The 25,137-nt window shown below is 34.7% G+C and overlaps 1 protein-coding gene and 1 pseudogene across 1 annotated transcript; both read right to left on the bottom strand.

Annotated features, from left to right (window-relative positions):
- Positions 1 to 9,733: 9,733 nt before the first annotated feature.
- On the bottom strand, positions 9,734 to 12,973 carry LOC129890649 (uncharacterized mitochondrial protein AtMg00810-like; annotated as a pseudogene).
- A 10,950-nt stretch (positions 12,974 to 23,923) lies between these two features.
- Positions 23,924 to 24,866, bottom strand: LOC129888352 (lachrymatory-factor synthase-like). The gene has a single exon (XM_055963343.1). It carries the CDS (start codon positions 24,778 to 24,780, stop codon positions 24,247 to 24,249), a length of 534 nt encoding a protein of 177 aa, XP_055819318.1. The 5' UTR covers positions 24,781 to 24,866; the 3' UTR covers positions 23,924 to 24,246.
- Positions 24,867 to 25,137: the final 271 nt, after the last annotated feature.

Raw genomic sequence — 25,137 nt, 5'->3', positions numbered from 1 at the left:
GCCAGAGGCTGTTTCCAAGGCTTAAACCCGTGACCTCCTGGTCACATGGCAGCAACTTTACCAGTTACTCCAAGGCTCCCCTTCCCCGAACCTTTACCAGTTAACTATTAATTAATTAATAATTAATTATTTAATATAAGCGTCAACGCTTTTTGTCGCTTCTTTTAAAAATAATTATTTTTAATTTGAAATAAAAGACAGAGTCCCACGCTTTGTTGTAATTTTAATTTATAATTTTTTTATAAAGTTTTATTTGATTATTTATAAATTTTTTAATTTTTTTAAAAATAGCGACGGACTGTGTCACTTTGTCCGTCGCTTTTTTGGTCAAAATTTGGTCAATTTTTTTAAAAAGAGCGACAGACTTTGCGACCCTGTCCATCGCCCCGACTTAATATCAGCCCCAGGTTCTATTATTTTCCTCACTTTTCATATCTCTCTTCTCTCTCTCTCTCTCTCTCTTCAATCCCCTCCCCCAAACCCGTACCTCGACGCCCACCTCTACCCCTACTGTAGCTCGCCGGCACTCCGCTGTCGTCGTCCCTCTCCCTCTCTCAGGTACTCCATTTGTTCCCATTCTCTCTTTTCTCTTCTTCTCCATTGTTAAACTTAGTTAGGGTTTTATTTTTTTGTAAATTGTGAAAATTTTAAAATGTTAGGTTGTTTATTTAATTTATGTTTTTGAATATATGTTGTTAACATAGCTAATTTCTAACATTGATTGTAATTAGTGGACAAAAGTTATAGTTTTGATTTTAGGTTTTACTTTGAATTGGAGTATTTTGAATTAGTTTGTAATTTGGATTTTTTTTAGTTGAAATTGAAGTGCTTTTTGAAGTTATAATGTTATTAACATTGTTAGTTTGTATATTTAATTGTGAATTAGTGAATGAAGATTTTTGGGTTTTAGTTGAATTGGGTTTTTTGAATTAGATTATAAATTTGGGTATTTTTTAGTTTGAATTGAATTGTTGTTAAAGTCAAAAGTTAGATTTAAGAAGTAATTATAGAAGTTAATTAGAAGTTAGAAACTTGGAACTTATTTAGAGCTTCTAATTATAACTTGGAACTTAATCATAACTTGTATTGAATTTAGAACTTTAAACTTGAATTTAGAACTTGCACTTTAGGCCGAATTTTTTAAGTTGAACTTAGAAATTTTCTTGGTGTAATATTTACTTATTTGAACTTAGGTTATGAACTTTAAAAATTGTGAATTATTTATATTGTTCATGAAGTTATTAACTTTGGTTTCATAAATTATAGTCTTTAAGAATTAATTAAGCATAAACTTTAGAAATGTTGAATTATTAATGTAGGATATATGAACTTTAAGTTGTGAATTTCAACTTAAATTTTAGGATATTTTTAATTTGAACTTAGATTTTAGAACTTGAATTTTATGATTTTTCAAGTACTTAGGAATTTTTTTGATTTGTATAAATTCTCAATTTTAGATATTTGAACTTTAATTATACTTGAAATTTGAATGTTTGTAATTTAACTTAGAAAAAAACCAACTTGAACTTTAGAAATGTTGAACTTGAGAATTCTTGAATCTCGATGAATTGTAGTTTTTATGAACTAATTAAGGTTGAATATACATAATTTTGTAGATGGATCATCGTTTGTGGATGTATAACATGTATTAGGAAGTTGGCGGTGGTTTGAAACTTGAATTTATTGACGGTGTAAAAAGTTTTATCGATCATGCAATGACACTTGATATTTTTAAGAGAAGTGGATTGGATAGATGTCCTTGTCGTGAATATAGGTGCTTGAAATTTTTTAAGCCAGATATAGTTATGATTCATTTGTATGGTAATGGATTTAAGCCTAGATATTTTGTATGGGTTGATCATGGAGAAATAGATATATTGAATAATATATTTTATAATTTATTGTCCATGAATGAATATAATGTGCTTGCACCACATGGTCAAATTAGGATTGAACATCCACATGATAGAGTACAACATGATACATTTCAACTGATAGAGTTCATAAAATAGTCAATGATTCTTTCGGGGTTCAAGGTGAGATGGAACCCGAGCAATATTTTGATGAATCTCTTAATGAAGAAGCAAGACGCTTCTATCAACAATTAGAAGAGGCTAGTCATCCACTATGTGAAGAGAGTATGCATTGTCCTTTGTCAATTGCAGTTAGATTAATGAATATTAAATTAGATTGAAGTGTTCCTCTTGCGACTATAGATTCAATAGTTGATCTTTTGGGCGAACTGGTTAATTCGGATTTTAACATACCTAAGAACTTCTATCCGGTAAAGAGATTGGTTTTCAAGTTAGGATTGTCGTATGATAGAATTCATTGTTGTGTTAATGGTTGCATGTTGTTCTACGCGACTAATAGTGAATTAGAAAATTGTAAGTTTTGTGAAAAGAGGACTCTTGTTGAAAAGATGGTCCCAATTAAGGCGAAGCATTATTTACTTTTTATTTCTAGATTAAAGAGGTTCTATGCATCGATGAGATATGCCCCACATATGAGATGGCATCGTGAATATAGAAGGCCGTCGGGTGTCTTATCCCATCCATCTAATGGAGAAGCATGGAAGCATTTTGATAACATGTATCCTGATTTTGCTAGTGAACCAAGAAATGTAAGATTAGAATTGTGTGCAGATGGCTTCACATCATTCTCTAATGTTGCCTCACCTTATTCTTGCTGGCTTGTATTTCTTACTCCGTACAATCTTTCTTCTGAAATGTGCATGACAAGTCCGTACATCTTTCTAAGCTGTGTTATTTTGGGTCCTCATAATCCTAAAAATTTGATTGATGTCTATCTACAGCCATTGATAGATAAGGTAAAACAATTATGGTTTGAAAGCGTACTGACTTATGATATATCAATTAAATAGAATTTTATTATGCGTGCTTCTTTAATGTGAACTATTAATGATTTTCCTGCATATGAAATGTTGTCTGGTTGGATAACTGCTGGGAAAGCTTGTTTTTTCTCATTGCATTGAAAATAATAAGGCATTCACCTTAAAGCATAGCAGAAAAAATACATGGTTTGATTGTCATCGTCAGTTCTTGCCAATGGACCACGAGTTTAGAAAAATGAAATATGCATTCAGAAAAAATAAGATTGAAAATGACCCTCCACCTCTATCACTGATAGAGCATCAAATTTGGGAGAGAGTTTCTCAATTGCCTAAAGTTACAGAACTTCACCTTCTAGGCTTTTCGGATATGGTGTTGAACATAATTGGACCAAATAGAGCATATTTTGGGAGTTTTCGTATTGGAAAGATAATCTCCTACGACATAATCTTGATATGATGCACATTAAAAAAATTATTTTGACAATTTATTTAACACAATAATGGATGTTAAGGGTAAAAAAAGACAATGCAAAAACTAGAATGAACATAAAGGAATATTGTAAGAGAAAGGAGTTGTGGCTGCAAGAATTACAGAATGATAAAATAGTTAAACCCAAAGTCAGTTTTGAAGGGCATTTAAACATTCATTTTCAAAATTATGGTGGGAAACACAAAATCCCTTTATATTCAATATCTCTATGGGGTAAAAACGGAGTTAAGAAAAACTTTACCCTCACTCAGAACAATATGTTCTTGGGAGACATGAAGCACAATCAACCTCTCTACCTTAAGACTTCTAACATGGTCGATTCTAGATAGAGCACGGTAACCCATTCATTCACATTGAATGAAAAACATCAAATTTGTGAGTGGATTAAAAATTTGAGGATGCAGGAGGGTCATGCTTCGAATTTAGGAAAGCGGGCAGATATGAATGAAGGTAAGTTGATAGGTATGAAAAGTCATGATAGTCATGTATTCATGAAAATTTTAATTTCTATTGCTTTTAGCTATCTACCTGATAGAATATGGAAACCAATCACAGGGATCATCTTTTCTTTAAAGATTTGTGTTCATGAAAGTCGTTGCATAGTAATTTAGACAGAATGGAGAAAAATATTCTTGTTATTACTACTAATTTGGTGAAGATCTTTCCATGTGGTTTCTTTGATTTCATGAAGCATCTTCCAATTCACCTTGTACAAGAAGCCCAGTTCAAACAAGATGGATGTATCCATTTGAGAGGTAATGTTATTCTTTATATTCATTAAGTTATCTTTTCTTATATATACTACAATTAGTAGCTAACTATATCAATTATATACATACATAAAAATTGACAGTTGCAAACAAACAATTAGGTAAAGGGGAAAGATCTAAGGATCAGTTGTTCAAGGCCATCTTGCGAGAGAAACTTGTGATTTTTATTCTTACTACTTTGGAAATGAAGTGCCATGTAAGAGAACTAGGTCCAATCGCAATGATGAAGGTGATATTGATCCCTTGTTTCCCCTAATATCATTTTTTAATCAAAATGATCGGGGATCTAAAAAGCGTGGAAAGCGAGGCTTCACTAGTATGTAAATGCAATCAGCCGTGACACATATTTTGCTTAATTTTCCAGAGATTCAACCATATCTCACGTAAGTGATAAATTACGTTATCAAATTACATACTAATAAATGTTTATTAACTAATGAAAAATATGAATGTACAATTATCAGTTTGCTCATAAGCACATGGGGTAATGGAGTCATATATACGAGGTTTTTCAAATGGCTAAAAGAATATGTAAGTGTGCAAGCTTACATTGAATCAATAAGTAAAATAATGTATTTCATTTATACTAAATTGTATTATTTTGATTAACAATATGTAAGTTATGATGAATATTCAAATGTCGAACATTTGCAATTAGTAAGAGAAACTGCACTTGAACCTGAATCTCAAATTCAAACAATGAATAAGTATTGTGTGAATGGTTTTAAGTTTCAAACTGAACAAGTTTCTAGGTTTAGGAAAACTAATAATAGCGATGTCTATATACAAGGTGATGTTGATGGTTCTGGCCAAACTATTGACTATTTTGGTGTTATTCATGAGATTATTGAAGTAAGGTATTCAGGCTGGCCAAAAAGGATCATATTATTTCGGTGTAAGTGGTTTGACCCATCACATAGAGGCACAAGGGTGGACCAACAACATAACATAATTGAATTTAAGCACACTAGACAATATAGAAGTTATGATCCTTTTATCATTGCACAAAATGCAAAGTAAGTCTATTATGCTCCATATCCGTTGCGTAGAGACAATGGTGATTGGTGGATTGTAATAAAGACAAAGCATGTGGGAAGAATTGAAATTGAAAATGTGTTAGATATGGCATACCAAAATGATGTCATACTTATACAACAACAAGTTGATGTTAAATAGAAAACCATACTAGAACATCCTCAACACATATTAGAAGAAGTTTTTGATGATGAGATAATGGCAAATATCGAGGAAGAAATAAATGAGGATGAAGAATGCGATGAATCATTCGAGGAGGAAGAATGGGACGATGAAAATGAAACAACTGAGGAGGGAGAATGAGAGAATATTGATGAGAATAAAACAAGCGAGGAGGAAGAGTGGTAAAATGATAGCTTGTAGCTAGTATGTAAGAATGCATAGCCCCCACTCCTTAACTACATTGCTCCCTTAGTTTTCGAATATTTTTGTAAAGTTTGGAATATTTGACTAACTTTGTAACAATTTTATAGTCTTTAAACAACTATTTTTATATTTTAAAATATTTTATTAAGTTGTGGATGTTATATTATATGTGTAGCATTTTTTGTTGATTGTTGGGCAGTATATTGATTAGAATTGAAATGAAAATATAGTGAAGATGGGCAGCAGAAATTGCAGATTTCTGCTGTCAAAAAAATGCAAAAAGCGACGGACGGGCCCTTTTGTCCATCGCTTTTCCTACATTTTTTTAAAAAATAATTCCAAAAAAAGTGACGGACAAGGTCTCCATGTCCGTCGCATTGTTCTTCATAGTGAAGAACAATGAAGAACAAAGAGACGAAGTCCGTCACTTTTCTGAAAAAATATTTTTTTAAAAAAATACAAACAAGCGACGGACTGCCTCGTTATTTGCGACGCAGTTCATTGCTTTTTGAAAAGCGTCGAGGAAAAAAATGATGGAAGTCACTGCGTCACTTTTCCATCGATTTTGACCAAAAAGCATCGCAGTCCGTTGCTTTTTGACAGTTTTTTAGTAGTGTGATATCCCTCAGGGGTCGTTTTGGTACAAAAATTAATAACACAGGGATTAGTAATGCATAGATTATTTTTTATCAAGTGTTTGGTTCATTCTATTCCACATAATCTTGTATTTGGTTTAAAACTCTACAAAAAGCTTGTTTTCGATTATACCCTTGAATTATCATGGAATTTTCTATTTCATGTAATTTAGTCAAGGTAGATAACTGTCGGACAATATTCTTTTTTTTGGGGGGGGGGGAGGTGGAGGTGGGGGAGAAGGGGCTTCTAACTAGCTAGGAGAAGAACAATTTTATCGTCATGTTTGCTATTTTCTCACTTGAATTATTTGATGGTAAATAATTGTCATCTTAATAAATTGATCACTCAAAAAACGTCAATTTTCAATTTAATAAAGATAGACCATCTACTTTTAAAATCGAAAAGACGATATACAATAATAAAATCAAATAAATTATCTACGCTTACACATAAAAATTGTGAATTGTGATTTTAATATGAAGTTAATATTTTTAAAGGTCACTCAACTTTGAGAATTTATCTAACAAAGTCATTGAATTTTTTTTCCCTATCAACAAAATCACTTAATTAGGCAATGTTGTTGCCAAGTTTGATTAAATATTATTACAAATCAAAGAGAAGATTTTTTTAATGATACAATATCCTTCTTTATGTTGATCAATTTGAATGTGTTACTCCAGTAAAATAACACTAATGAATTATTTATCTACTTTACAGTATATTAATTATTTAGCAACAAACAAACTCCCTAAATAATAAAATTTATAAGCTAATTTATTTAAATAAATTTATTAGCACAAAACTAAAAATATAAAACATAAAAAAAAGAAAATAAAAAACAAATGATTTGAAGGATTTGAGAGATATTTTTTTCTTTACATATATTATCCCATGGTATTAAATCCTATGTATTACTAATACCACCAAATGGAAGGTATTAGTTATATACTCTATAATACCATGTACGGTTTTTAACTAATACATATGTTAGTTATACATATGACTAAAATCATGTCAAACATAGTACTAAATAATATCATACATAATACATAAACTATTTCTCCTAATACACCCTCCAAACGACCCCTTAAAGTGCATTAAGCACGCTCCTAAAATGTAAATATTCATTTACTTTGAAATTAAAAATATTTTCCCCTTCTTATTACATAAATTTATTTTATATTGAAAAGTTATGTTTTATTTTTATTTTTATGATACAATAAAACTAAATGAAGTATTTTCAATAATTTTTCATCAAAAAAAAGATTAAATTTTTTCTCCATATTGAATCTAAAGTAGAGTACTATTTTCTCATGAAAATTTGGGTAATATGGGTCAACATATATCTTTCCCAATCTATTTGTTACCCAATTCAATTTTAGCCATATAAAATATAAACAGGTTCAATTATTATCTATTTTATATTAACCAACTTTTAACCACTCAACTTTGAACCAACCCGATCATTTGTCAGCACTAAAGGTGATTTTAGGAATATTGGACTTAAAAAGCTCAATATGATAAAAGAAATTAGACAGCAAGAACAATAGCAAGAAACAATCATAAATGTGACAAATACAAGGTACGTAAACTTGGATCTTGAGAAACATACAAAACAATTACTACACATTAATTGAAATTTGAAAACAACACACTTGTTTAGCTAGAAAGAACCATTATACCAGGCTAATACTAAAGAATCAAACTTAATCTGAACTGAATTAATTTCAGGTCTCGAATTGGTCGTTGAGGTCGGGTGTCTGGGTCGAATTTCAGTTCAAAAGTTAGGTTTTATGTTAGGTATTGGGATCGGTCCCACATCGGTTGTTAGGATCGGGTTCTAGTTCGAAAATCGAGTCTCAATTTAGATGTCGAGTTCGAATTCCAGATCGAGTCTTGAATAGTCATCGGGGATGGGTGTTGGGTGTCAGCTGGATCGAGTCCAGTTCAAATGTCGGGAGTGGGGATTAGGTTCCAGCTTGGATGTTGGGGTCGATTTCCGAATAAATCATCAAGTTAGTGTCCAGGTTCAAGTGTCAGAGTTGAGGTCGGGGTCAGGTCCCTGGTTGGGTCTCGAGGTTGGATTCCAGATCGATTGTCGGGTTATGTCTCGATTCGAGTCTCGAGGTTCGGATCCCAGTTTGATTGTCGGATCTCGGATCAGGAGTTGGAGTTAGGTCTCAGATCCAATGTCGGGGTCAAATCGCAGATCGATCGTTGGGGTTGAGATCGTGTCCTAATTCGAGTGTCAGAGTTGGGTCCAGATCGATTATCGGGGTTGGTATTCGGATTAGAAACTATTTTCCTAAAAAATATTTTCTACTCTCAAACAAAAAATAAAATATATTTTCTAAAAAATATTTTACATTCACTAACCAAACGCTAGAAAATATTTTTTTAAAAAAATAATAGTGTAAAGTAAGCAAATCATGTATTAAGTATTGATATTGCTAATATTTACTCTTAAAATGCACATATTCATTTACTTTGAAATTAAAAATATTTTTCCCTTGTTATTACGTAAATTTATTTTATTTTGAAAAGTTATAGTTTTTTTTTTTTGACTTTTATAATATAATAAAATTAAATAAAATATTTTTAACATTTTTCATTCAAATAAAGATTGAAATATTTTTTCCATATTAAAATTCTAAAGTAGAATACTATTTACTGATGAATATATGAGTAAATATGGATTAATGTATATTTACCCAACCTATTTGTTATTCAGCTTATTTATACCCATATGAACTATAAACGAATTAAATTATTAATCATTTTATATTGACCCATTTTCAACCCGTCCAAATGTGAAACATTTGCCACCACTAAAGGTGATTTTAGGAATATTAGACTTAAAAAGCTCAACATGATATAAGAAATTAGACGAGGAACAACAGAAAGAATCTATCTCAAAAGTGCCAAATACAAGGTACGTAAACCCAGATCTTGAGAAAAATACAAAACAAGTACTACACACTAAATTGAAAACAACCCACTTGTTTAGGTAGAAAGAATCATTATATCAAGGCTCATACTAAAGAATCAAACAGAATTTAAACCGAATTAATTTCAATTTTGTATTCGATATATCCCATTAAAAATCTAAAAACCGTACCGAAATTCTTAAAAACCAAAGTACCGAAGGCCAACCTTATCGACTAATACAAGGTTGAAACTTAATTTATAAGAGTTCCAATGGGATCACCCCCCCCCCCCCCCCTTCTTTTAGAAATAGTTGAGCATATAACTCCAGATGGAAGGAAACAAAGCACTTTAGATGGTTTGATTGAAGGAATTGAATTTCTTGTTTAATTTCATTGAACTTGGTCACTATATACAAATTATAAGATATGCTAAATACAAAGATTGATACTAATAGTTAAAATTAAGGAACCTAAATATACGCTTGTTATAAATACAAAAGTACATTATTAATTAGAATTTATTCAAAATATATTATTAAAGGCACAATATATTTTAACATATTCTAACATATGTTTGCTATAAATACAAAAGTACAATATTAATTAGAATATATTCAAAATATATTATTAAAGACATAATATATTTTAACATATTTTAACACATCCCCTCAGTCGAAGCGGGAGGTTCTCGTATGCTTAGACTGTCCCGAAAATCATTAAATAAAATGCGCGAAAGCCCTTTTGTGAAAATATCAGCAATTTCATAACGGGACGACACATGAAGCACACGTACTTCGCCACGAGCCACTTTCTCACAAACGAAGTGAATATCCATCTCAATGTGTTTAGTGCATTGATGTTGAATTGGGTTGCCGGATAAGTATATCGCACTCACATTGTCACAATAAACTAGGGTAGCCTTTTGAATGGGACTATGCAACTCTAATAGTAGGTTTCGAATCTAGCATGAATCAAAAACAACATTAGCAACGCCCCTGTACTCCGCCTCTGCACTACTACGGGAGAGAGTAGGTTGTCGTTTGGAAGACCAAGAGACCAGATTATCTCCAAGAAAAACACAATATCCAGAAGTGGAACGATGGGTGTTAGGACAACCACCCCAAAGAGCATCTGTATAAGCGATAAGTCGATTAACTAAGGATTTGTACAAATGCAAACCATGGGTTAAAGTACCTTGAAGATAGCGTATAATACGCTTGAGGGCACGCATGTGCTCATTAGTCGGAGCGTGCATATAAAGACAGACCTTCTGCACGGCATATGAAATGTCTGACCGAGTGAATGTGAGATACTGAAGAGCACCTGCAAGACTACGATACATAGTCGGTTCATCATACAGAGTATCTGCAGTTGCACTAAGTTTGGACTTAGTATCAACAGGAATAGGACAGGGATTGCAGTTAGACATTCCGGCATGTTCAATAATTTTTGTAGCATATTGTGTCTGAGATAAGAAGACACTGTGAGTATTACGGGTGACAGAAATATCCAAGAAGAAACTCAGATGACCAAGATCTTTCATAGCAAATTCAGAAGACAAGAGAGCCATAATATGCTTACGAAGATGGTCAGAAGAAGCTGTAAGAATAATGTCATCCACATATAACATAATATAAGTAATAGCAGAACCATTCTTATAAACGAATAAAGAGTGATCTGACTTACTATGAGAACCCAATGATAGCCACAAAATCAGCAAATCTTTGGTATCAAGCCTGAGGAGCTTGTTTTAACCCGTACAAAGACTTTTTTAGAAGGCAAACATAGTCTGAAAATTGTTTGCTACGGAAACCCATGGGTTGATGCATATAAAATGTTTCATTGAGACGACCATGTAAGAAAGCATTCTTGACATCCATTTGATGAATGGGCCAAGATTTAGAGAGAGCAATGCTGATAACTGCTCTAATAGTAGCTAGTTTAACCACGGGGCTAAACGTTTCATCACAATCAATGCCCTGCTATTGTGTATTTCCGTTACCAACAAGACGAGCTTTGTAATGCTCAAAAGAACTGTCAGAATTATGTTTATGACAAAAAATCCACATAGACCGAATAACATTCACATTAGGTGGCCTAGGCACTAATTCCCAAGTCTTATTTTCAATTAAAGCATTAAATTCATCTAACATTGTACTTTTCTAATTATGATCACGAAGCGCACTAACAGAATTTTTTGGGATAGGAGAAATATCAGTAGTGATCGTAGTGTGGTAGTTGAAAGAGTATTTAGGGTTGGATTTAAATATGTCGTTAGATGCACAAGTGGTCATGTGGTGTGAAATGGGGTTAGTAGGCCTAGAAGTGGTGTGAGGAGGGGTCAAGATAGCTGGGCTGGGTGTAGGAGAAGCAGCATGAGGTGAGGTGTGATCTGGGCTCGTGTGAGACTGCGACCCAGATTGAGGAAGAGAGGCTGAATTTGTTTTGGGCTGCACAGGTTGATCCGGTTGATTAGGTGGGTTAGTTTGCAATGTAGGTTGAGTGGAATTTTGTGACAAATGATATATTAAATGAGAATTAATAGTGTCACTAAAAATATCATAATCTGAATGTTTTATTTTGTGAAGTTTGGAGAATGAAAATTCAGTTTCAACAAAACGAACATGACGACAGATTATGATTTTACCACTCAACATGTTATAGCATTTTGAAACACGATGATTAGGAGCCGGACCTAAATAAGAACAAGGAGTGGACCTTTTTTGTAATTTATGAATAGTAGATGAGGGGAATAATGGGAAACATAAGCAACCAAAAACACGCAAATCCAAATAATCTGGATCACTTTGATATAAGATTTGAGCGGGTGATTGGTTATTCAATACCTTTGAAGGAAGGATGTTGAGAAGATATGTGGCCATGGAGAGTGCATGATGCCAAAAGGATAGTGGCATGGATTCATGAGCAAGAAGAGTTTGGATGATATTATTGATGGATTTTATGTGTCTTTCGGCCTTGTCTTTTTGAGGAGATGTATGAGGGCATGAAAGACGGAAAAGCATGCCATGTTTCTCAAAAAATTTCATAAAAGTTCCATTTATGTATTCCGTACCATTGTCACACTGAAACGTCTTAATATTACGGTCAAATTGAGTTTTGACTAAAGTATGAAAAATTAAGAAAAGGTGTTTGACTTGAGATTTCTTGACAATAAGAAATGTTCACAGAAACTTACTATAGTCATCAAGAAAAAGAAAATACTAACAATGGCCGGAAGTACTAACAATGGGAGAAGTCCAAAGATCACTATGAATAATATTGAACGGAAGAAAAGTATATAAAATCGAATCATAAAAAGGTAGCTTAGAATATTTCCCAAGAGGACAAGAAGAACAAAAAATTTTACAAGCCTTATTACAATCAATAAAATTTTTACTACAAAGAGACTTAAGTATATTATCTTCAGGGTGATCTAGACGATTGTGCCAAATATCCGAAGGCAAAGCAGTAAAAGCAGATTGATTGGTGAAAGATACGACTTGAGAGTTGGAGAAAAGTGGATATAAGTCTCCGGTGCTATCACTCTCATTAGTCTGTTCCTCGTCTGTAAGTCATTAACAGAGAAACCAAAAGGGTCAAATGATATAGAAACCATATTATATGTGGTAAACTTACGAACTGAGACTAGATTTTTGATGAGTTTTGGAGCATGTAACACATTGTTTAAGGTAAATGGTGGATAGGGAGGGGGTAAAATAGTGTGATCGTGACCAATAATTGGAATTAAATGACCACTACCGACAATAATGTTATGATGCTTATTGCTTGAATTAAAATAAGAAGAGAGAATACCTGCATCCGCCGTCATGTGAGATGTAGCACCGGTATACATGTAGTAGTTCCCATCAGATTGAGAAAAGGGAAGAGCATGCATAGCGGTCTCAATATCGGTGGGTGTGTAGCTAGGAATAGTAAGTACAAGAGCATTAAAAGATTGAGGTCTGGGCCCAAGTATGCCTGGCCTAGGTTGAAGGGCGTTGGGCCCCTAGGTTGGGCCTTGGTTGCCACTGGAATGCAGGAAATGGGCAAGGAGGCACTGTCCAACTGTCACGACCCAAACCTAGGGCCTAGACGTGACATGATGAATGAGGAACCCGAAAGTACCTCAAACAAGCCTCTTAGCATTCTTTTAGCCTTTTATAGGTAATGACGATAAATGAAGAAGCGGAAATCATAATAGTAAATATTCAACTTACATATGTCCAATAATACCTCTAACTATTAGATTTAATGGGGCTAAGACAAGTCCCTAGCTCACCCTTAATCATAATAGAAGAAATACCATAGTAAAATATCTCAACATATCATAAGCTAGAAATATAAAGGAGTATTGTTCCCGGAACATGGGAACTCATCAAAAGTAGTCTTCAAACGAAGTCTCAACTAGCCACATGGAGGAGAACGAGGAGGAGCACTGATCCCTACATGGTGATATCATATAGGCAAAAGAGTATGCGTTATTACTTTGAATGTACTAAGTATGTAAGGATGCATGAACATTGAGGAAACATTAAAACATTTATGTAATATGTAACATAATTTAATGTATGCATAATAAATCATATAGATATCCTTTAAAACATTCATTTTGTGGGAAATTAACCATAACCGACATTTAAGACCATGCAAACTATTACATTGAATCCAACATAACCCCCTACGTTGGCCGGGGAGACTACTTGCCAGGTAGAACTCCGTCAACTTCATTTATTACTTTAACTTTAACTTTAAGGGCTATTTATGGATCCATTAGCCTAAGCCTACAAGGGCTCTTATGTTGGCACATAGTTAATGAGACAAGGGGTTGCTACTAGGATTCCCTTACTGAATCCCACCTCAATGCCCCATTCGGTGCTAAGTCAATCCCACAGAATAGTTTAATACTTCAAAATATTCATAGCATATAACTTGAGAATTCAAACATCATATTCGGTAGAATAGCTCATTAAAACATTTGGTAATTCAAATATGCAAGAATTGTCCTTATTGCATAAAGAATCCATTATTCATATCATTTCATCATTCTTTCATTTCATAAGACTCCCTTTTGATCATAGATATTGCTTTCATAAACATTCATTTGGAGTCAAGGCTTTCAAGTCAAACTTCTTTGAAGATATAGTAAAACTAGGTGGGTTCAAATCATTTAAACTTGCAAACATGTATGTAAATAATATGCATAAATACTTTGAAATCCATTAATTAAATATCATGCTTTAAACAACCCACCATGAATTTCAAGAACCTTTAAATAGATAAATAGAGAAATTACTTGCAAACCATCAATTCATACATATGAAATTATGTTACATCAAAATAGACTAATAATCATTAGTTTAACCATGATTCATACTATTAAGTAAAAATAAGAATTTTCCATTAGAAAGTATTACTTGAAACCAAGAGAGTTAATTGAAAGAGTTTTTGGACTACATGGTGGAAGAACCCATGGATAAACACTCACATAACTTAGAGTAAAGCTTAAAGAAAATAAACATAATTTATCATATAATCAAAATAATTTAGACATGAGAGTGGAAGGAATACTCTCATTGAAACCTTACATACCTGGAATCCGAAGCTTTAGTGAGAACCGAAAGACTTAATGAACACTTTTGAGTTCTAACTTTTCTCTCCATCGGAACATTTTGTGTACTACCCGGATTATATGAATCACCAGAATAGTATTTCTTCACTACTAAGAACTAAAACTATATTTGAGAATGTGTAAAGAAGTGTATAGAGAGAAGACTTGATTGAGAAAGTTTGATGAATAAAATAAGGAAATAAGGTGGATATTTATAGGTGAGAAAGAGGGACCTAACAATAAATAAAATAATTATAAAGAAATATCTGAAAATTTAATGGAATATATTGATGTCATGGATGATGTTAAATGGAGGATAATTTATGTCATGAGTGATATCAAATGTATCTAGATCTTTCCATGGTAGGTGAGATGAGTTCCTTTTAACAGAATACTCTTTTTCGGAGCTGTGTTTGAATAAGATAAATTCCTTATTAGGATTTGGTGTCTCATAAGAATTGTAGATATAGAAGTCTAGTTTTATATCGTTCAAGAATCAACTAATTTGGATAAACCTACAGTGAGATATGAATTTTCTTCTATAAATACTCCTTTCTGTGACAACATTCTGTCTTACAACAATTAATTTATTTGACCTACATAACCTTCGAAACTTAAAATATCTCACAAAAGTTGTAGGTAATGAACTTGTGGTTACTCAGAAATTTGAATCACCCAATTTGGACAACCCTATTGAAAGTTATGCCCAAAATATAGAGACTGTATTATTTTTAGGCGAGAATTGAAACATCGTAGACAACGTTTTTAGGGGATGTTACATTATCTCCCCTTGGAAACATTCGTCCTAGAATGAGGAAAGACTTAGCTTGAGTAGAGTAGAATGTAAACCAAAAACCCATCATTAATGCAATAGTGTAATTTAAAACATCGTTTAAAACATATTTTATAATTTTTCAAGCATATGACAAGAAAAGTTGAGATACAAGGATAAGTAATTGAGCAAGGACAACTTAATACCTTAGGTTTGGGTAGAAGGGAAAAAATGAGGGTATCTCTTAATCATATCCGCTTCCGCTTCTGATGTTGCACTTTTTATTTGTTGATTCCTCCAAAGGACTTTAACAGATGCAACTTCTTTGTTCCTCAATCTCTTAACCTGCCGGTCCAAAATTTCCACAGGAACTTCTTCATAGGTCAAGTTTTCTTCAATATTCACTACTCCCATAGGTACAATGGAACTAGGATCACCCACAATTTTTTTCAACATAGACACGTGAAACACCGGATGAACCATGGCCATTTCCAATGATAATTCCAACTCATATGCAACCTTACCAACACGTCTCACAATTCTATAAGGCCCTACATACCTAGGGCTCAATTTCCCTTTCTTACCAAATCGAACCACACCTTTCATGGGTGAAACCTTCAGATACACCCAATCGTCCACATTAAACTCAAGATCCCATCTTCTAATGTCAGAATAGGATTTTTGACAACTTTGAGTCGTCTTCAACCTTTCTCTAATAATCTTCACCTTCTCCAGAGTATCAAGTACCAAATCGGGGCCCAACAAGGTCATCTCGCCTACTTCGAACCAACCAACCGGTGATCTACATCGTCTCCCATACAAAGCCTCAAATGGCGCCATCTCAATACTTGAGTGGTAACTATTATTATAGGCAAACTCGATGAGCGGTAGATGATCATCCCTATTTCCTTTAAACTCCAACAACAAGCCCTTAACATATCCTCTAGTGTTTGAATCGTCTTTTCGGCTTGCCCATTTGTTTGAGGATGGAATGTTGTGCTTAATTTTACCTTAGTACCGAGGCCTTTTTGAAATGATCTCCAGAAGTAAGAAGTGAATTGGGTACCACGATCCGAAATAATAGATAACGGCACACCATGCAATCTCACCAACTCTCGAATATACAACTTGGCATAGTCTTCGGCACTATAGGAAGTTTTAACCGGTAGGAAGTGAGCTGACTTAGTCATTCTATCAACAATTACCCAAATCGAGTCATGACGCTTTCGGGTATGAGGCAAACCCACTACAAAATCCATATTCACATCTTCCCACTTTCAAGTTGGGATTTCAATATCTTGGGCTAGGTCACCCGACCTTTGATTTTCGGCCTTCACTTGTTGGCAATTCGTACATTCGGACACAAACCTTGCTATGTCCTTCTTCATGCCACCCCACCAATACAACTCCTTTAAGTCTCGGTACATTTTCATTGAACCGGGATGAATAAAGTATGTAGAATTATGAGCCTCTATTATGATCAAACTCCTTAGGCCATCAACATTTGGAACACATATCCGACCTTGATAGTATAGTACCCCATCTCCCCCTTGGGAAAAGACCTCTATCTTCTTTTCCTTTACCAACTTCTTTAACTCGATAAACTTTGGGTCAAGATCTTGCTTGGATTTAACATCCACCACCAAAGAGGATTCAGACCTATTTTGAACAACCATACCCCCATCATTAGTACCACACAACTTCATCCCTAATCTAGCCAATCGGTGAACATCTTTCACCAACTCCCTCTTCCTTTCATCCACATGGGCCACACTCCCCATAGATACTCTACTAAGTGCATCAGCAACCATATTAGCTTTACCCGGATGATAGTGCACACTCATGTCATATTCTTTAAGGAGTTCTAGTCACCTCATTTGCCTTAGATTAAGGTCCTTTTGGGTGAACACATATTGAAGACTTTTATGATCAGTATACACATCCACATGCACCCCATAGAGGTAATGCCTCCAAATCTTCAAAGCAAAAACAATGGCCGCCAATTCAAGGTCATGGGTAGGGTAGTTACACTCATGTACCTTTAATTGCCTAGAAGCATAGGCTATGACCTTACCGTTTTGCATTAAGACACAACCTAAACCAATCTTTGAAGCATCACAATAAACTACAAACCCTTCTAATCCTTCTGGAGAGTCAAAATAGGAGCAGAGGTAAGTCGATCTTTTAAGGTCTGGAAACTCTTCTCACACTCATCTATCCATATGAATTTGGATTTCTTTTGGGTCAATTTTGTCATAGGAGATGAGATGGAAGAAAAGCCTTTGACGAACCTTCTATAGAACCTGGCTAGACCTAAGAAGCTTCTAATGTTTGAAGGAGATAATGGTCTAGGCCAATTTTTGACTGCCTCTATTTTCTTAGGATCAACCTTGATCCTATTACCGGACACTACATGACCAAGAAATGCTACCTCCTTTAACCAAAATTCACACTTACTAAATTTTGCAAATAATTGCCTATCCCTTAATGTTTGAAGCACAACTCTCAAGTGAGTTTTATGTTCTTCCTCACCCCGAGAGTAAATTAAAATATCATCAATGAAAACCACCACAAAGGTATCAAGGTACGGTTTGAACACCCTATTCATCAAGTTCATAAACACCGCCGGTGCATTCGTTAACCCAAAACTCATCACCACAAACTCATAGTGACCATACCTTGTTCGGAAGGCTGTTTTGGGAATATCACACTCCCTCACCCGTAGTTGGTGATAGCCGGACCAAAGGTCGATCTTGGAGAAGTGACTTGCCCCTTGCAATTGATCAAACAAGTCATCTATTCTAGGGAGTGGATACTTGTTCTTAATGGTCATCTTATTTAATTGCCGGTAGTCTATGCACATTCGAAGTGACCCATCCTTCTTTCTCACAAATAAAACAGGAGCACCCTATGGCGAAATACTTGGTCTTATGAACCCCTTCTCTAATAAGTCCTTTAATTGTTCCTTCAACTCTTTCAATTCTGCCGGGGCCATACAGTAAGGAGGAATAGAGATAGGTTGGGTATCGGGGAGGATATCAATACCAAAATCAACTTCCCTTTCGGGAGGGACACCGGAAAAGTCTTTGGGAAAGACATCAGAGAATTCATTGACTATAGGAACCGACTCAAGAGGAGGACTTTTGGAGTTGACATCCCTAACCCTCATAATATGGTAAATACATCCCTTAGAAATCACTTTGCGGGCCTTAAGATAAGAAATAAACTGACCCTTCACCACTGAATCATGACCCTACCATTCAATAACAGGCTCATTTGGAAATTAGAATTTGACTAGACGATTCCTACAATCTATGGAAGCATAAGATGCATGTAATCAATCCATCCCAATAATGACATCGAAATCTATCATATCAAGTTCAACAAGATCACAAGGAATAACTTTGTACAAGATAGACACAAGGCAACCCCTATAGACCTTTCTAGCAATAACTGACTCACCAACGGGGGTAGACACTAAATAGAGCTTTAATAACATTTCAGGTAAAACATCAAATCTATTAGCAAGGAATGGAGTAACAAAAGATAAATTTTCACCCGGATCTAATAGTGCATACACATCAAAAGAAAAGACCTTTAACATACTAGTAATGACATTGGGTGCATCCTCAACCTCTTGTCTCCCATGTAAGGCGTAAAAGTGGTTGGTGCATTGGACACCTCCTTGGACTTGTTGACTAAGAGCAATTTGGCCTTGAGTCCTACCACCACCATCTCTACAATCCTTAGCATGGTGGCCCAGCTTGCCACACTTAAAGCATGCATTGGAGCCAGCTAAGCATTCCCCTTTGTGAGTCCTTCCACACTTCTTGCAAGCGGGGAAAGTTTGAGTAGCAACATTCTCTCTTGGAATCAATGGTTTACCACTCTTGTCCTTGTTGAACTTTGGAGGAGGAGTATTGGTGGAACCTTGTCCCACAAATCGTTGCCCACCTTGGCCTTTGCCATTGTTACCATGATCGGACCTTGGAGGGTTAAACCCTCCACCATCCACTCTAGCCTTTTTGAACCCCCTTGATCTCTCTCTAAGATTCTCTTCTTCAATTTGTTCTGCGTAAGTCATTAACCGAGAGATATCCATCTCCTTGACCAACATGGCCGTTTTGCACTCCTTGGACACCAAGCTTGAGACACCAGAAATAAACTTGCTCATCCTAGCTCTTGGGTCGGAGACCATGAAGGGAGCATACTTTGACAACTTAGTGAATTTGAGAGCATACTCCCTCACGCTCATACTCCCTTGACGGAGGTTGATGAACTCTTGGATTTTGGCCTCCCTTAGCTCCAATGGGAAGAAGCAGTCTAGGAAGGCACCTTTGAACTCTTCCCATCTTATTGACCCTATTTCTTCATCCCTCTCAACAACCCATTATTCGTACCACACTCGAGCCACACCTTTGAGTTGATAGGACACTAGCTCAGCCTTCTCATTTGGTGGCACACCCATGATAGCCACAATCTGGTACACCTCATTAGTGAACTCCATAGGGTCCTCATCTAGTTTAGAACCATCAAACTCGGGCGGATTCATCCTTTGGAAATCCCGAATCTTAGAGGCTGGATTTTGCATTTGGGGAGGAGAAACATCTAGATTCCCTTGGTTGGCTACGACTTAAGCTAACAAAGTAATAATACTACGAAACTCAGCATGGGTTACCCCATCCTCATGATGTTGGGCATTGGGAACCGAAGGAGTTTGGTTCTTATCGTCAACCCTTGTTCTTTGAGGTGGTCTTCTACGAGTCATTATCTAGAGAACACGAAATGGGTCGTTAGTTAAAGGAAAGCTTAGGAAACTCTAAGGCACGACATGAATTTGAAAGAAGTAAAATTTTTCCTAAACGCCTCATAGTCTCTTATTCGACGCGGTATGTTGGATTCCAAGGATCATTCAAAACCTCGGGCTCTGATATCAAGTTTGTCACGACCCAAGCCTAGGGACTAGACGTGAAATGGCGAATGAGGAACCCGAAAGTACCTCAAAGAATCCTCTTAGCATTCTTTTAGCCTTTCATAGGTAATGACGATAAATAAAGAAGCGGAAATCATAATAGTAAATATTCAACTTACATATGTCCAATAATACCTCTAACTATTAGATTTAACGGGGCTAAGACAAGTTTCTAGCTCACCCTTAATCATAATAGAAGAAATACCATAGTAAAATATCTCAACATATCATAAGCTAGAAATATAAAGGAGTATTATTCCCGAAACATGGGAACTCACCAAAAGTAGTCTTCAAACGAAGTCTCAACTAGCCACGTGGAGGAGAATGAGGAGGAGCATTGATCCCTACATGGTGATATCATATAGGCAAAAGAGAATGCGTTAGTACTTTGAATGTACTAAGTATGTAAGAATGCATGAACATTGAGGAAACATTAAAACATTTATGTAATATGTAACATAATTTAATGTATGCATAATAAATCATATAGATATCCTTTAAAACATTTATTTTGTGGGAAATTAACCATAACCGACATTTAAGACCATGCGAACTATTACATGGAATCCAACATAACCCCCTACGTTGACCGGGGAGACTACTTGCCAGGTAGAACTCCGTCAACTTCATTTATTACTTTAACTTTAACTTTAAGAGTTATTTATGGATCCATTAGCCTAAGCCTACAAGGGCTCTTATGTTGGCACATAGTTAATGAGACAAGGGGTTGCTACTAGGATTCCCTTACCGAATCCCACCTCAATGCCCCATTCGGTGCTAAGTCAATCCCACGGAATAGTTTAATACTTCAAAATATTCATAGCATATAACTTGAGAATTCAAACATCATATTCGGTAGAATAGCTCATTAAAACATTTGGTAATTCAAATATGCAAGAATTGTCCTTATTGCATAAAGAATCCATTATTCATATCATTTCATCATTCTTTCATTTCATAAGACTCCCTTTTGATCATAGATATTGCTTTCATAAACATTTATTTGGAGTCAAGGCTTTCAAGTCAAACTTCTTTGAAGATATAGTAAAACTAGGTGGGTTCAAATCATTTAAACTTGCAAACATGTATGTAAATAATATGCATAAATACTTTGAAATCCATTAATTAAATATCATGCTTTAAACAACCCACCATGAATTTCAAGAATCTTTAAATAGATAAATAGAGAAATTACTTGCAAACCATCAATTCATACATATGAAATTATGTTACATCAAAATAGACTAATAATTATTAGTTTAACCATGATTCATACTATTAAGTAAAAATAAGAATTTTCCATTAGAAAGTATTACTTGAAACCAAGAGACTTAATTGAAAGAGTTTTTGGACTACATGGGTGGAAGAATCCATGGATAAACACTCACATAACTTAGAGTAAAGCTTAAAGAAAATAAACATAATTTATCATATAATCAAAATAATTTAGACATGAGAGTGGAAGGAATACTCTCATTGAAACCTTACATACCTGGAATCCGAAGCTTTAGTGAGAACCGAAAGACTTAATGAACACTCTTGAGTCCTAACTTTTCTCCCCATCGGAACATTTTGTGTACTACCCGGATTATATGAATCACCAGAATAGTATTTCTTCACTACTAAGAACTACAACTATATTTGAGAATGTGTAAAGAAGTGTATAGAGAGAAGACTTGCTTGAGAAGGTTTGATGAATAAAATGAGGAAATAAGGTGGGTATTTATAAGTGGGAAAGAGGGACCTAACAATAAATAAAATAATTATAAAGAAATATCTGAAAATTTAATGGAATATATTGATGTAATAGATGATGTTAAATGGAGGATAATTTATGTCATGAGTGATATCAAATGTATCTAGATCTTTCCATGGTAGGTGAGATGAGTTCTTTTTAACAAAAAACTCTTTTTCGGAGCTGCGTTTGAATAAGATAAATTCCTTATTAGGATTTGGTGTCTTCATAAGAATTGTAGATATAGAAGTCTAGTTTCATATCGTTCAAGAATCAACCAATTTTGATAAACCTACAGTGAGATATGAATTTTCTTCTATAAACACTCCTTTCCGTCACAACATTCTGTCTTACAACAATTAATTTATTTGACCTACATAACCTTCGAAACTTAAAATATGGTCTCACAAAAGTTGTAGGTAATGAACTTGTGGTTACTTTTAGGCAAGAATTGAAACATCGTAGACAACGTTTTTAGGGGATGTTACACCAACCTCCCCAACTAGGCTGCCACCTCGGATGTCACTATGGTGGTGGGCCTTAATAACGTGGCTACCACTGGTGCTACTGATGTGGTGGCTGACTTAGACTGGGTCCATTTGGGCTTTGTTGAGCTGCCTTTTTTTTGCCATTTGATTTCGAATTGTTCCTGTTTTTATTATTGTTATTTCTTTTGTTGCTAGTAGAGGAGTCATTCGAAGAGTAAGAAGGTGCGGCAACCATGGCAGTGCTATTGGCCCGACTTCTGGACACACCATTTTCACGAGCTTGGCGAGCCTTTAGGGTATGCTCAGCCATTTTCAACTTGGAACAACAAGGGGCAATGGCTCTTAATTTTGTATAAAATCCACCGTACCACTATACGCCTCCGGAAAGGAGCTGATAAGACGTAAAATCAGGCGATTATTAGTCACCAGAGCATTAACATCAGCCAATCTGTCCGCCAGAGATTGTAAATAATTACAATAACTGTCAATTGAGGTGAAACCTTCGAAAACAGCCTTCGTAAAGTCCTCCTCAAGATGGGTGGGTCGAGAGGCTTTGTTGTCTTGAAAAAGAGATTCAAGACGGTTCCACGCGCTCTCTGTCATGTCATTGCGTTTGAGGATAGCTAGAAGAAGATCAGGAGCAATGATAGTGTAAATCCATTGCAATATAACAACGTCCAAATGCTTTCAAAGAGCCGGATCAGCCGACTTGGTCGTAGTGTTGGCAGCCAGAGCCAACGCTTTCGTGGGTGGAACCAAATGATCATAAAGATCATAAACCCTAACAAGATTGATGAACAGGGTAGCCCAAGAATAATACAAGCCTTGCTCATTGTCTAATATTACGGGTACGAGAGACTTAATATTAGTAACGGTGAGAGCGGGATGAAATTTGGGTGAATCTGCCATGAGAAGAGATGAAAGGAGATAGGAAGAAGAAAAGATGAGGCTAGGATTAGGAGATCGTACTAGTCTGATACCATGAAGGAAGTGAATTTCTTGTTTAATTTCATTGAACTTGGTCAATATATACAAATTACAAGATATGTTAAATACAAAGATTGATACTAATAGTTAAAACTAAGGATCATAAATATACGCTTGCTATAAATACAAAAGTACAATATTAATTAGAATATATTCAAAATATATTATTAAAGGCATAATATATTTTAACATATGCTTGCTATAAATACAAAAGTACAATATTAATTAGAATATATTCAAAATATATTATTAAAGACATAATATATTTTAACATATTCTAGCATTGATGTCGTGTAAGTCTAGTCCCAAATTCACGTCTCATCAACATTTTCGTTGATATTTGTGATTGGACATAAAACTTTCGTTTAAAACAAGTGATATATAATCAAAAATTGAAAATTAGATGATTTTAAAATAGAAAAGTGTGATTTTTTTAGAACTAACTAAAAATAAAAATATGTCACATAAACAAATTGAAATGAAACAGTGGAAGTAACAATAAGCAAACTAGGGAACTATCCATTTCTCAAAATGAAACGCTAGTTACCTGTCCAAGTGAAACATTATTACAGAATCAGACTCTATCATATTTAACATGCTTGCTTGTTAATTAGATCTCGCAAAATCACATTCCAAAGCTTTCTCAATTTTTTCAGCCATGCTTTGTAGGGTAGAGTCAATGTAACCAGAAAAACATTCCAAAGTCAACCCATCGATTGGATCAGCAACGAACGACCATTCAATCTGGCACCCGCCCTCCTCCTCCTCCTCATCATCACCACCATCGTTGTCTGATGACAATACTTTAAACGTAGCTACATATGACCTGATTCCTATATTATTTTCTAACGCTTCATAGCTTAGATAACGTTCCATCTTGTCCATGGTCAACAACCTCTCGTGACACCACTTGATGATCGCTTCTCCATCGTCTGATGATGATGGGGGCGCCGTGCTAGCACAATAGCGGATAAGTCCATCAGTATTATTATTAAGTTGGTAACAAGTGTCAATGGTAGGTAGCCATTCGTGGATGTTGAAGAAATCTTCAAGGATAGGCCATACTTGTTCAGCTTTTCCAAGTTTTAGATTGGCAATGGATTTGCCTTCCCATTTGGACTCAAGTTGTTGGGATGCCATAGGAGGACCGACTATTCTATATGAAAGAGTAGCACTGCCAGTTTGTTAGTATTTATAAAATCACTATGATGAGTAACCACTCTTGATCACTAAGCTAACGTCTAATTTTTCTATTCAAAAGATTCAAATTATATATATACATATAAAAAAATTATTCCATTCATTTAAAAAAGAATCATCTTATTTCGTTTTTAATTTGTTTCAAAAAAAGAATGACGTCTTTTCTTTTTGGTAAAACTTTAATTTTAATTTTTCACGTGACATATTTAAGACCACAAAATAAAAAAGTATTTTGATACATTTGACATAACTTTAATTTAGGACGACAAAATAAAAAAATATTCTTTATTTTTTAAA

The sequence above is a fragment of the Solanum dulcamara genome, chromosome 5, assembly GCF_947179165.1.
Source record: "Solanum dulcamara chromosome 5, daSolDulc1.2, whole genome shotgun sequence".
In the NCBI taxonomy this organism is placed as follows: domain Eukaryota; kingdom Viridiplantae; phylum Streptophyta; class Magnoliopsida; order Solanales; family Solanaceae; genus Solanum; species Solanum dulcamara.
This window is presented reverse-complemented; position numbering and strand designations above follow the sequence as displayed.

What these genes read in the sequence shown, in the direction of transcription:
- LOC129888352 (XM_055963343.1), bottom strand. Translation starts at nt 24,780, where the DNA reads ATGGCATCCCAACAACTTGAGTCCAAATGGGAAGGCAAATCCATTGCC.